General features: G+C 36.9%; 1 protein-coding gene across 1 annotated transcript in view; it reads left to right on the forward strand.

The window, feature by feature from the left end:
- Positions 1–14,647, forward strand: part of LOC139145772 (uncharacterized) — a 103,315-nt gene that overhangs the window by 73,818 nt on the left and 14,850 nt on the right. Inside the window, exons 10-12 of the mRNA XM_070717076.1 lie at positions 402–522; positions 2,169–2,328; positions 8,003–8,205. Coding sequence (XP_070573177.1) covers positions 402–522; positions 2,169–2,328; positions 8,003–8,205 — 484 coding nt within the window. The remainder of the gene's footprint in view (positions 1–401; positions 523–2,168; positions 2,329–8,002; positions 8,206–14,647) is intronic.

The following is a 14,647-nucleotide window of genomic DNA, read 5'->3' on the forward strand; positions in this document are numbered from 1 at the left end:
CATAGGTTTTGAGACTTAAGGTTTTGAAAATTAATTAAATTCACAAACTCAGTGAAAAATCAAAAGAGCAAATCGTCAATACGACAAAGCTAGGATCAACCAACTCATCTGTAGTCTCACATTTTATACTTCCATGCACAGACAAAAACCTTGCTGTAATTTGTACAACCATGGTCTAGACCATGGTTTGTTTGTCTTTGTTCTCTTGGTCGTACAGCGTATGGGCCCTCACACACTCGGGCCCTTCCGCCGTACGACCTCGGGTCACTAAAGCCATATCAGGACAGTATTGATACTATCAAGGTGTTAAATAAGATACAGGCTATCTGGCAATCAGTATGACCTACAGCACACTCTGCAGAATTTTACCAAGATATTCCTTGATGTTGTCTTTGTTCTAGGTGGATCAATCGGAAAGATCCGGAAGGAAAGAACATTTTCTCTGGTGGATTTCTTGGTTTGGACAACATAGGAGTTTTTGATAGATCAAAACCTTTGCCAACTGGAGGAACTCTGGAACAGGTGCAACATTAATTTTTTTCAATATTTCAATGGTTGATGTTTACAAAGACTGTCCGTATATTGTGATAGTGAAATTTCACCAGAAATAGTTTATGAGTAGTGTGTTTGATCAAATCAAATGTCGTGCAATGATAAGCCCCAAATTCGTCTACAAAACGCAACTCAAAACTGCGGTTATACTATACGAGGGGCGTATACTAGAGCAACCGATGTCATCTGTCATAAATGCGTAATTTATGCTGATTTATGAATGATTATTGAAATCCATTGGAACTTTCACAAGTTGACTTACATCCAAGAAATTGTTAAAGATGGAAAAATCACCGACGAGATTTGTATTCTCTGAATCTCATGAACCTGCATGCTATGTTATCATTAATACTGAGAGACAACATTGCATAAAGACAGCAAAACTTGGCGATGATTTCCAGGCTTAACTGACACAGTATTTTATATTGCTGATTTCATTCTAATTTATTATACAATCCCTGGATACTGAAGTGAAAATTTGATGAAATTTCTGCTTGAATCATGTCATGAAATAAAATTACTAGTAAGCAAACTTTAAACAAGGACATCATGTATGCTACCAATCAACAGCATAGTGTGAAAAGTGAATGGGCATGCACTGCTTGCATGTAAAAGCAACTCCTCTTACAAATATCAAAGTATCAGTGTCTTCTGAAAACAGCAACAAACATAGCAGTGATAATTGTAATTGTCACCAGCCACTTTTCATAGATGATATGACAATTTCTTCACACAAATGAAATTGCATATTTTGAGGGTGAAAACCAACATCGTGGACATGCATGAAAATAAACAACAGCAGATGTGACATGGAGTGGGACAATTCTATTTAGGTAACAGGGAATGGAATGTCACAGAATCATAAAGGTACTGGAAAAATGTGCCACTTTCCTTACAATGCTGTCACAGGAACTTCTATGCCTAGTTGTTCTAGCATCTTTTAATATTTTGCTTGATCTCAAAAGTAATTTTGCCAATGATAATTACCAATTATACTTTCATAACCTTTCCATATTTTTACTTTAATTAGGATAGGGCTTCTGCAAGATGTACAAGGGGCTTATACATGGATGTACAGCATTTTAAAAACTACTCTGAAATCAATGGAGGGGCTTATACATGAGCAGGGGCTTATAGTCGGATGAGTATCATATTTGTAAAATAAGGGATGTGTGTTCAATCAGTGTTTGTTAAGATATTCTTTTCATCCAAGTTAAAAGTGAGGTCCTTGTCATTGGGTTATTTCTTGGTTTGTCATCAAACAGATACATTACGGGAAAGCTCCATTTACTTAGGAATACCCTACTTCCCTACTTAGTTATCAGAGGATCAATTTCACAGACTTGCCTTTCCTACAATGGCACAAGCCGGATTAAGTAAACATAACAATGGAACATTAACACCTTGGGGGATTAACAGTCTTCTGTTTGTCACCCGAGTTGGTTAGGCAATGACTTGGCTTTGAGGTACCTATGCAAGTTAATGCAGTCTTTCCCTAATGATCAGTTACTTCAAAATTGATAAGCATTAACCAAAAAGGCAATTTTGAAAAAATATTGCAGTAGATTTAAGGAACATCTCTTCCAACTTTAAAATCACTTATTTTCTTTACACAGGCTGATGGAACTGCATGGGTTGCCTTTTTCTGTGTGGGAATGTTGGATATAGCATTAGAATTGGCCATTAGTGATCCTAGCTATGAAGATATGGCCAGCAAGTTCTTTGAACACTTTGTTTCAATTGTTGATGCAATGAATCAGTTTGCTGGTGGTGGAGGTACGTACACACCTGCTCAAACTGCCTTGTTCTAGAAATCTCAGCAAAGGCAGGTCAATTTTTGCCATTTTTGGTCAAAATATTTGTTTCTCAAAAGTTACTCATCTGATAGCTTTGATATTTGGTATACAGGTTCCTAGGCTTTATCTTAATGTAATATATTGAAATGATGATGAAATCTTCAATTTTGTATTTTTGCAGCTAATTTTGCCATTTTTGGTCAGGCCATCCTGAAATGAGCTATCAAAGATATCCACCTTCTTCATCAATACATGTGTCACAAAAAGTTATTCTCTACATAACACAGCAGAGCTCTGTTGACTGTTGGGTCGCTTGTTTTTAGCTATTATAGACTATAGTCTATAGAAGCTATTGGGATGGGTATCCGTCCGGCGTCCGGCGTCAGTCTGTATGTATGTATGTATGTATGTATGTATGTATGTATGTATGTATGTATGTATGTATGTCCGTTTGTGAGGCGTCCGTCCACTCAAATATCTTGAGAACCGCAGTACTTACTGATTTGATATTTGTTGTGTAGATGAAAAATATGATTTTGAGAAACTATTTTTTTTAATTTTTTGATATTGTTGAAAATAGGCAAATTAATGCCAAAAAAGGTGTTTTTGGTAAAAAATCTTCTTCTTCATAACCGCTGGTCAGACAGCTTGATTATTCGGTATACAGGTCCCTAGGGATAACCCAACTTAGATTTGTTCAAATTGTGATGAAATATGCAAATGTGTATTTTTAAGGAATTTTTTTGTCATTTTTGTTCAAAATTTGACTTACATTGTATGTAATTGTTGTACTGTATAAACCCTATCAATTCACCCAGAAAAAAATAATTAATATGATTTTAAATAATTGAATTAATTAGGAAATCATCAAAACCAAAAAAATTTTAGTGTGGAATTATCAGAAAGTTCAACTTTTTTTGACAGTTCATAGTGACATGTAAAGGCAACTTTCCTGAATCCCAACTTTGATATATTCTGAACCACCATTCATGTTATCTAAAAGAAATTGCTCATAATAGTTTGTCATGATAGGGTGGTCAAATAAATAGAGATAGAGAAAGTTCTAATTTTCATTTATGGGTAAGGATAAAATAAGATTACTTTTTGGGGAAAAAAATAGAGTGGTCAATTAAAAGAGTGGTCAAAGTGATAGGGTTTTTATGGTAAAGCTGGGCTGTAAGATTCCTCATGTGCTATTTATAGCAATTATGCAATCTGTGTAAACAGTGCGATGAAAGTGTAACGTGATTCCTTATAATGCTTTTGATGACCTTGAACTTCTTAAGTTTCAAACATTTGTCTCTTCAGTGTGCTTTCTCTGAGTACGTACAGTCTCAACTTATTCAACAGAACTTACTTACAATGTTAATTTGAAAGTTAAAATGTGCTTGGTTAATAGGATGAAAATACTGATATTAAAAGATAACCAGCTCAAGATTCTTTATAACCTGACAGATATGCTGTTTTTTTATGACGTAAATCTTGATTTAAGCAAGTCTTGTTTACTTTAATTAGAATGTAATTAACTCTCGTTTATTTGCTATTATTGACTAATATAGTCTGATGAAATAAGCAAATCTGAATTTTTACGGAATTTTTTCCATTTTTGGTCAGGCCATCCTGAAATGAGCAATCAAAGATATCCACCTTCTTCATCAATACATGTGTCACAAAAGGTTATTCTCTACATAACACAGCAGAGCTCTGTCAACTGTTGAGTCGCTTGTTTTTTCAAAACCGCTGGTAAGACAGCTTTAATATTTGGTTTACATGTCCCTAGGATGACCTTAGTGAGATAATTTCATACAGACAGGAAATACTTAATTTTGTATCCATGTCTATTGTAGCTTCAGGGACTTTGGCCCTATGTTTTCAAAAGCAGTGGTCAGACAGTTTAATATTTGGTTTACAGGTCCCCAGGATGACCTTAGTGAAATAATTTCATACATTCAGGAAATACTTAAAGGGAAACCTAAGTCCAGCGACATTGACCGTTTATCTCTTCCAAAATCACCCTTGAATAAAATGCAGCTCAAATTTGCAACATAATTGCACGCGCCGACGACTACGGAGCGACGAAAAGAGACATTGAAGTAGACGACATTTATGGAAATGAGCATGGAATCCCATGGGCGCGAAAGGGCTCATGGGAGGAGCGTGCGTGACGTCATCAGCGATACACGAACGTGTGTGACAGCCTACCAAAGCATTGGAGTCTATGACTGCAGGAGTGCAGTTCTCCACGTTACGACTCTTTAATGCTCAGTAGCATAAAAAATAGTTAACTGTTGTTCAGTTGAGTGCAAAAATCACTCAGGGAAGAACAAACGGAGTCAGCTTTTACCTTCCTACAGAACAGCTTTTTCGAAGACAGTGGCTAAAGAAAGTCGGGCGAGTTTAAAAATCTGTAAAAGATACAACGTTATGTTCTAATTCTTTCAGGATGATTGTTTTATAAGGGATTTTGGGATTCTGATACCGATACAAGACGACACTACACAATGCAGTTCGTATCTTGACATGCTGAGTCAGCCTACTATCGCCGGTTTTAACCAGATAAATATTAATATTGGCGATATCGGGACTCTAAAATCCGAAGACGAAACTACACAAAGCGTCTCTTATCTTGACATCCCGGGTCTGCCAAATCTCCGATATATAACCAATAAATATAGGCAATTTCGGGACTATACCTTGTAATATTGATATTACAAGATATTGGAATGACTTTTTGCCTACTGTGTCTCGGCACGCCGGGTGTGAGAAATCGCCGATATTATATTTACCCGATAAATATCAATTGCGCCGGAACTCGTGGGCTAATATCAAAAATCACTCAGGGAAGAACAAACGGAGTCAGCTTTTACCGTCTTCCTACAGAACAGCTTTTTCGAAGACAGTGGCTAAAGAAAGTCGGGCAAGTTTAAAAATCTGTAAAAGATACAACGTTATGTTCTAATTCTTTCAGGATGATTGTTTTATAAGGGATTTCGGGATTCTGATACCGATACAAGACGATACTACACAATGCAGTTCGTATCTTGACATGCTGAGTCAGCCTACTATCGCCAGTTTTAACCAGATAAATATTAATATTGGCGATTTCGGGACTCTAAAATCCGAAGACGAAACTACACAAAGCGTCTCTTATCTTGACATCCCGGGTCTGCCAAATCTCCGATATATAACCAATAAATATAGGCAATTTCGGGACTATACCTTGTAATATTGATATTACAAGATATTGGAATGACTTTTTGCCTACTGTGTCTCGGCACGCCGGGTGTGAGAAATCGTCGATATTATATTTACCCGATAAATATCAATTGCGCCGGAACTCGTGGGCTAATATCAATACCAGACGATCCTAGATTTACTTGCACTGTGTGGTGTTGGCATGCCGGGTCTACGAAATCATGGATATTTATCCGATAAATATCGGCGACTTAGGACTTTAACTCTGATACTAGACGATACTTTGTCAAATCGTGGGTAAATATCCGATGTATATCAGAGATTTCACCACCTAACAGATCTGACCACCCGAATACCTCTGTCCGACTCTTAGTTCAAAAATAGCATCCATGGCCGGAAGTAAAGAATACTGTATGTTTTACATTATTAGATTTATTAATGCACGAAATACATTTTTTACATGTGAAGCATTTTTTTTCATTAAATGTCCACACGGGACTTCGTCGAGAGGGCCAATCGGATATCATCGGGTCTCGGGAGGCCCTTGCACAAATACATTCTTTACATGTAAACATTTTTACTTGGCGATCGGGACTTGAACAGAGGACATATCGGAAATCATCGGGAGTTTGGGCTGGTCTTGTATGAAACACATTCCTTACAACAAGCTTTAAGACGATACTATTGTTTAAATAGCGGGCAAATAGTCATTATATCGGCGATTTCATCACTTTGTAGATCTGAGTAAGTCCGACTTCCGAAGTTCGACACCAGCTTCGAAAAACAGACGACACTAGATTTGTCAAATCGCGAATAAATATTTCCTGATACATATCGGAGATTTCGCAACCTTACAGATCTGGCCAAGCTCGACTTACGCGGTAACACATACAATCAGTCAATAATTCCGTATCATTCACGAACCAAAAATTAATTTTAAGCGACTGATACAGAAAACTCTGTTTTAGAAACGTAGCGTTGAAGGATCGCAGGGTCACTAAGTCTCTCCAATCCAGTTCGGGGTCTGTACAAGCACAGTGACTCCCTCCGTTGAATCACACACAAAACGCAAGCAACCAAGATATGAACAATGTTTTGAGATGCTTTCTAATTATTACATATCTTGGACAGGTTCAAATTAGTATGGTTTGATTTCAGTCGGGGAAAAGTAATACTCGATGTCAGAAATATCGCTGTCCGAACTCTCCATAGTCGTCTTACGAACGCGCTGAACTGTTCACAGTACTCCTCCAGCTGCAAGCTACAATCGCCTGTATCGCCGATGACGTCCCGCACGCTTCTCCCATGAGCCCTTTCGCGCCCATGGAATTCCGGACTCATTTCCATAAATATCGTCTACTTGAACTTCACTTTTCGTCGCGCCGTAGTCGTCAGCGCGTGCAATTATGTTGCAAATTTGAGCTGCATTTTACTCTAGGGTGATTTTGGAAGGGATAAACTGTCAAAGTCGCTGGACTTAGGTTTCCCTTTAATTTTGTATCCATGTCTATAGTAGCTTCAGGGACTTTGGCCCTATGTTATTAGACTATGCAAATGAGGTTTAAATAATTGCAAATCCGCTAAATTGCTAAAATTTTGTAACCAGAGGCCATATTTTGTTGAAACTTCATGTGCAGGTTTCTTAAGGTAACTTTAGTGCAGGTTTTTTGGGCAGTTTTCCCATTTTGGGTCAAAAATCATCTTCTGTGAAACCGCTGGTGAGGTTGCTTTGAAACTTGGCATGCATTTTTCTTGGGGCAATCCTAGTTGAGCGTCTTCAAATTTTGGTGAAATTCTGATATCCGTATTTTAAAGCAGTTTTGCCCTTTTTTGGTCAAAAATATCATTTTCTCTGAAATCGCTTGTCTGATTGCTTTGAAACTGGGTATGCATATATCTAGGGGCAACCGTAGTTGAGTGTCTTCAAATTGTGGTCTAATTTTGATATTTATATATTTTGTTCAATTTTTCCCATTTTTGATCTAAAAAGCATTTTCTCTCAAACTGATGTTTGATTGCTTTTATACTTGGTATGCATGTTCCCAGGGGTGAATTTGTCAAAATTCTTTAAATTGTGGTGAACTTTGCATGTTTGTACTATTTGGTCATTTTTTCTTTTTTTGTCAAAAAATCCTTGTGTTCATGATGTTGATCATAACAGTTTCAACAAAGTTGCAAACCTATAGCAAAATTAAAATTAACAGACAACTGCTAAACGTACTGAAACACGGGAGCATTTTCAGTTCATATACTCTTAAAATTGGGTAAGCAAATTAATGAAAATTGAATGAATCTCTGCAAAAAAGTGATTTTGAGCAAAATACCCTTTGTTATGTGCAACGCCAAAGTGTTGATTCTATAAGAGAATATATAGAGGGCTATTTCCCAGCTACTTCTAGTAGTTAATAATACATAGTATGCATGTACATATAAGTATTGTTACTTATTTAAATTGCTAGGTCTATGGGATGAAGAAGATGGATTTTACTATGATGTATTGAGGACTGATCATCAAACAATACCACTGCGTATTAGATCCATGGTCGGTCTTGTACCATTGTATGCTGTCCTGGTGCTGGATGAAGGCAAACTGGCACGTTTAGAGGGATTTCTAAAACGTACAAGATGGTTTCTGAAGTACAGACAGGATTTAGCATCTAAGGTACGATTTTGCACGCATTCAATTATTATTAATAATGTCCATAGTGTATTCAAGAGAGTATAAATGTTGGTTGAACAGTACTTCAGTCATATGGTAATAATCCTGAGCTAAAGGGTGACTTTTACTGTAACATATCAGCTATGTTATGATAGACGTTGAGATATGCATGATAAACATCAGATTTGGAGTGTTCCCAAACTGCATTGCAATTTGATAGTAAACAAACAAAGTGGCTGCTGCTCTCCAGTTGAAGTGTAATGTTGCTGATAGAATGGCTTAGAGAAACAAGGATATTTTGGGTAGCTAAATATGGGAATAATATGTTGAATCTTGTAATGTAATCCTGTGGTTATAATTCTGTGTAAAACCCGATCATAAAGGGTAAAATAAAGGCTTGTACAGTGCTTGTAATGTAATCCTGTGGACACCGTCCCGGGGGACTTAAGGTTTGGTCATATGTCCGTGCGCACGTGCATACGTGTGTCTGTGCATGCATCCATTCACGCAGATATCTCAGAGATCCCTGGAGTGATTTCATTCAAACTTGGTACAAGGATTACTTCATATGTCATACATATGCACGTCCATTTATTTTGTGACACGATCCAATATGACCGCTGTCGGCCATTTTGTTAAGATTCTTTCATGTATGGAGTCGTTACTCAGGCACATCTCAACTCACTTTATTCTAAGTTGGTACTAGGACATTGACCTATTCATACATTTATTTCGCAATAGATCCAATATGGCTGCATGGGAGCCATTTTGTTACAATTTTTCATGTCATTATCCATAACTCAGGCACGTCTCAACTGATTTTATACAAAGTTAGTACAAAGACCAGGGCTTTCATTAACAACCATCAGACGGCGATTTTTCGCCGCCTGACAACGAAGGAACGCCAGATGAAAACAAACACTGATCCTTTATTGTACCCTTTATGATCGGGTTTTACACAGAATTATAAAAGGTTACATGTGAAAATGTGATTTACACTTCAATTAAGCGCGAATCTGTATAATGGGAACTTGCCTCGCTAACTTACTTCTGCATACAAAAAGTTCACATAGCTCAGAGTCAGATATCTATGATCTAATTGTCCAATCAAGTTGATCAACATTGATGCGTCGCGTCATCTGATTGGTTTATGTCCACTATCGTCAAATTTCCGATCCTGTGATTCATCTATTGTGTACTACCTTATTCATGATTGCGTCTGCGAAGCGACCTGGCCATTTCAAGCAGCCGGCGACGACTTTGTTTAATTTTATGGGGTCAAGAGAAAAGAAAAGAGGTAATTTTTAGCTACTATAGACTATAGTCTATAGTAGCGTCAGTATGTATGTATGTATGTATGTATGTATGTATGTATGTATGTCTGTTTGTGAGGCGTCCGTCCACTCAAATATCTTGAGAACCGCAGTACTTACTGATTTGATATTTGTTGTGTAGATGAAAAATATGATTTTTAGAAACTAGTTTTTTTAATTTTTTGATAGTGTTGAAAATAGGCAAATTAATGCCAAAAAAGGCGTTTTTGGTAAAAAATCTTCTTCTTCATAACCGCTGGTCAGACAGGAGGGTTTATTGCAAAAAGGAGAACGTAAACGCCAACAAAGTATATAATAAAGCACAAGATGAAACGGCAAAAATAAAGCAGTAAAGGGCATAGAACTAGTGCCCTCGCAGATCTCAAACTAAGTACTATCAAAACTTACAATACAAAACAGTCAAAATATAAGTAGCAAACTAACCTACAATAAAAATGAGCAAAATATATGGGAGAGGGCCCCTTCAGTCAAGCAACCGAGCAACGGTCATTGGTGACCTTGGGGTCAAGGTCTGAATGACCTTGATGATGAATCCATCCTGAGAGGCCGCAATGTGGGAAAGGAGTGGAATTCCAGGGAAATGGGGGTCAGGATGGAATCCAAAGCCCGGACACTTGAAAGAAAGGGAAAAGGAGAGGAGGAGACAGGGGATGGTGGTGGGATAGGCTGAGCTGGTATGGCATGAACTCAGCGGCTGAATGAATGAATGAATGAATGAATGGGAGCGATGAGACAAAGGCTTGATTATGTAGTGTCGTGTGCAAACGTGGCTGATTGGCTGGGAAGGATGATTGATAACAGTCATGGGTAGAAGAGCCGATTGGCTAAGGGGACGACAGTGAAGATGTAAGGAAGGCAGATAGCTAGGTGTAATCACAAAACACATCTGTGATAAAACACAGATTCCACTATGTCACAAATTCAATATATTGTATGCAGTAGCGAAAGCTGTCATATGCAGTACCTGGGTATCACATGAGCAATAGCATTGCGTTAGACATGGTCCTGCATGTGTTTTGGCCGATTGTTGTTCTCGATTTCAAGTATCTTGCGTCATGAATCCTTCCTTTTAACTAGCTGGATGTTATTTAAAGTCGATGATTTGTCTGGACGAGGTACTCATGAAAAATTACAAAGTGATTTCGGGCGAGTTGGTATCAAGCGAGTTGGAATCAGGCGAGTTTGTTCTGAGCGGATTGGAAAACGTACGAGTTAAGGGTGATTGAGCCACTAAATTTTTAACCAAACATTTTCGTTATTTTCTTTAACTGTAAGACTTAAATGTGAGGATGAGATTACGAAAAAAAATCAATATGTCACCAGATTAATTTGGCAGCTAGAAGGATTTGAAATACACCCACTTTATCCAGTTCGAATGACTGAAATTATGAATCTCCGTAGCGTTGCCCAACCTGATATATTTACTTTCAGTTCCTTTCTTGCAATGCTGCACTTGTTAGCTCCGCTGTCAGCGACGCGGAGCTTATCAAATAGGTTAATTTTCCATCGTCGTCCATCGTCGTCCGTCAACAATTGCCTTCTGCTCTGAGACCGCAAGTCCAATTGCTTTGAAATTTTATATGCAGTTCACTTGAGGTGACCTCACTTCAGTTTGTTCAAATTGTGGTGATATTTGCATATTTGTATTTTTGGGGCATTTTTTGGTGTTTTTGGTAAAAAAATCTTCTCCTCTGAAACCTCTTGTCCGATTGCTTTTAAATTTGATATGCAGTTTACTTAGGGTGACTTCAGTCAGATTTGTTCAAATCGTGGTGAAATTTGCATATTTGTATTTTTAAGGCAATTTTTGTCATTTTTGGTAAAAAAATCTTTAAAAATTTTCTTCTTCAAAACTACAAGTCAGATAGCTTTGATATTTGGTACATATGTCCCTAGGGATGATCTATTTCAGATTTCTTCTAATTGTGCAGAAATATGCAAATTTGCATTTTTAAGACAATTTTTGCCATTTTTGGTCAAAAAATGTTTTTTTTCAAAAAGTACTGGTCTGATAGTTTTGAAATTTAGTATACAGGTTTCTATAGATGAACTTAGTAATATATATTGAATTTCTGATGAAATCTCTAATTTTGTATTTTTGGGGCAATTTTTGCCATTTTTGGTCAAAAAATGTGTATTTCCAAAACTGCTCGTCTGATAGCTTTGAAATTTGGTATACAGGTTCCTACAGATGAACTTAATGATATTTATTGAAATTATGATGAAATCTGCAATTTTGTAATTTTGGGTTAAATTTTTCCATTTTTGGTCAAAAAATGTGTATTTCCAAAACTGCTCATCTGATAGCTTTGAAATTTGGTATACAGGTTCCTACAGATGAACTTAATAATATTTGTTGAAATTATGATGAAATCTGCAATTTGTAATTTTGGGTTAATTTTTTCCATTTTTGGTCAAAAAATGTGTATTTCCAAAACTACTCATCTGATAGCTTTGCAATTCGGTATACAGGTTCCTACAGATCACCTTAATGATATTTATCGAAATTATGATGAAATCTGTAATTTTGTAATTTTGGGGCAATTTTTGCCATTTTTGGTCAAAAAATGTGTTTCTCAAAAAATACTGTTCTGATAGCTTTGAAATTTGGTATACAGGTTTCTACAGATGAGCTAAGTAATATATATTGAATTTCTGATGAAATCTGTAATTTTGTACTTTTGGGGCAATGTTGCCATTTTTGGTCAGAAAATTATATTCTCAAAAAACTACTCATCAGATAGCTTTGGTTGACATGTTCTGAGGGATGATCCGATGTGATATATTCAAAGTATGATGAAATTGTGTATTTTTGCAGCTTATTTTAGCCACTTTTTTCTGGCCATTGCATTGAGCTATCAAAGATTTCCACCTTCTTCATCAACATGTGTCAAAAATAGTTACTCTCTACATAAACACAGCGGAGCTATATCAGCCGCTAGGTCGCTTGTTTTATTTACATGTGAACCACATTGAAAATAATAAATGAAAGTTTTAGCTAATTTTCCGCTGAAAATGTGCATAAGAATTTAACTTACCACTTCCCAGGCCTTCCAAAACAACGGTTAAAGCTGTTGCAAACTTAAATGTAATGACCACGCCTTATCCATATTTTGCAGAATTATTTCGATTTCTCATCCAACAATTTTGTTTATTTTCACATAAATTATTGTTCAGATATTGCACTTCTCTTAACATCACCCCCTCCCAATGTGTGAAATTGGAAAAATCACAATTTGATGAGAAATATGTCCTTTTCAAATTATTTTGTTTGGATTTTTAAATACTTTGTAAATATATTGACATTCAAACATTTAAAACCCATAACTCGAAGATAATATAATGATCATTCAATTATCACTAACAACGTCGGCTTTCATGCTAAAAGCTCTGACAATAAGTTGTATGAAGATAGGTTTCCATCAAAACTCTGGTGTATTTTTACAGGGAGCACGGTCCCCATACAGTGGACGCGCGCGTCCTAGAGTGCACGTTCTATTGATTGCAGCTATGATGATGTAGCAAGTGACTTGAGCTCGATCACCCTCACTGGTACCCGATGTAGATATAAGCCATGGGGAGATGTAGCCATAACCTGGCTTGAGCGTGATCCTTCGACACTACGTTTCGAAACCAGTGTGTGGTCTCTTCCTCAGTCGCTCTTTGCAACTTGCTGTCCTTGGATTTTTGCTTCACTGTTTGTGTTTTAATGATTTAAAAAAAAAATAGCTATCACACTTGATAAAATGCTAAATAAATGTAGCTCCTAAAATGCATAGAAAAGCATCTGGAAAGCCACAAAATAGCTGTAAAACCATAAAATCTCAAAATTTTCCCTGAGAACCCCCTTTGAGAGGGGGGCACAACCTCCCTCTCGAGATCTCCCTTCTGCCCATGACCTCCGGTCATCGGTCACAGCGACCTTTGGTCGCTGCCTTAACTAGCCACCTGATAAATATTGTCAGCCTGTTGATAAAAAACTTAATGAAAGCCCTGAAAGGCATTGACCTATGTCATATATATGCAAGTTAATTTGTTTTACGATAACTTTGTTTTACAAATATGGCTACGTGGCGGCCATTTTGTTACGATTTTTTTCATGTCCGGAACGGTAACACAGACATGCATCTGCCAACTTATTCTAAGTTGATACAAGGACATTTACTTCTGTCAACATATAGTGTATGCACGTCAATTTGTTTCACAATATGATCCAATATGGCTGCATGGCAGCCATTTTGTTACAATTTTTTCATGTCCTTAGCCATAACTCTGGCAAGTCTCAACCGATTTTATTCAAACTTGGTACAAGGACATTGACCAATGTCATAAATATGCACATTAATTTTTTTATGATAAGATTGAATATGGCTACTTGGCTGCCATTATGTTACGATTTTTTCAGGCCCTGAGCCATAACTCAGGCATGTCTCAACTGATTTTATTCAAAGTTTGTACAAGGACATAGATCTATATCATACATATGCACATGGATTTGTTTCGTTATATGAATCAATATGGCCTCGTAGCGGCAATTTTGTTACTTTTTTTCATGTCAAGAGCTATAACTCAGGCAAAGTTGGCAGAAGGATATTGACTTATGTCATACATATGCACATTGATTTTTGAGACGGTAAGATCAAATATGGCTGTGTGGCGGCCATTATGTTAAGATTTTGTCATGTCCGCTGCCATAACTCAGACATGTATCAACCGGTTTTATTCAAAGTTGGTACAAGGACATTGACCTATGTCATAAACGATTGGTTTCACAATCCCATGCAATATTTTTTTGAGCTCCCATCACTTAAACAAAGTTATTAAAATACGAGAACATTAACGTTGACTACCAATGACAGGCAAGCTAGTTATTTACATTTTACAATCCATGGCCATGGATCACGGTAGGTGATTGCTGCTGCATTCAGAAGAAACATTCCTGAGTGATATTCATAAAACGCCGCATAAGTATCAATATAATCCGAGATATTGCCATCGACTGTACCTTTCTTCATCAATCTGTATATCTTTCTCCATTTCGACCCAACTGAGTCACTTTAACCACATTTCATGGCTGACGCTATGTACATTACACTGCATTCGCTCAATGA

This window comes from Ptychodera flava, chromosome 12 (assembly GCF_041260155.1).
Source record: "Ptychodera flava strain L36383 chromosome 12, AS_Pfla_20210202, whole genome shotgun sequence".
Classification (NCBI taxonomy): Eukaryota; Metazoa; Hemichordata; class Enteropneusta; family Ptychoderidae; genus Ptychodera; species Ptychodera flava.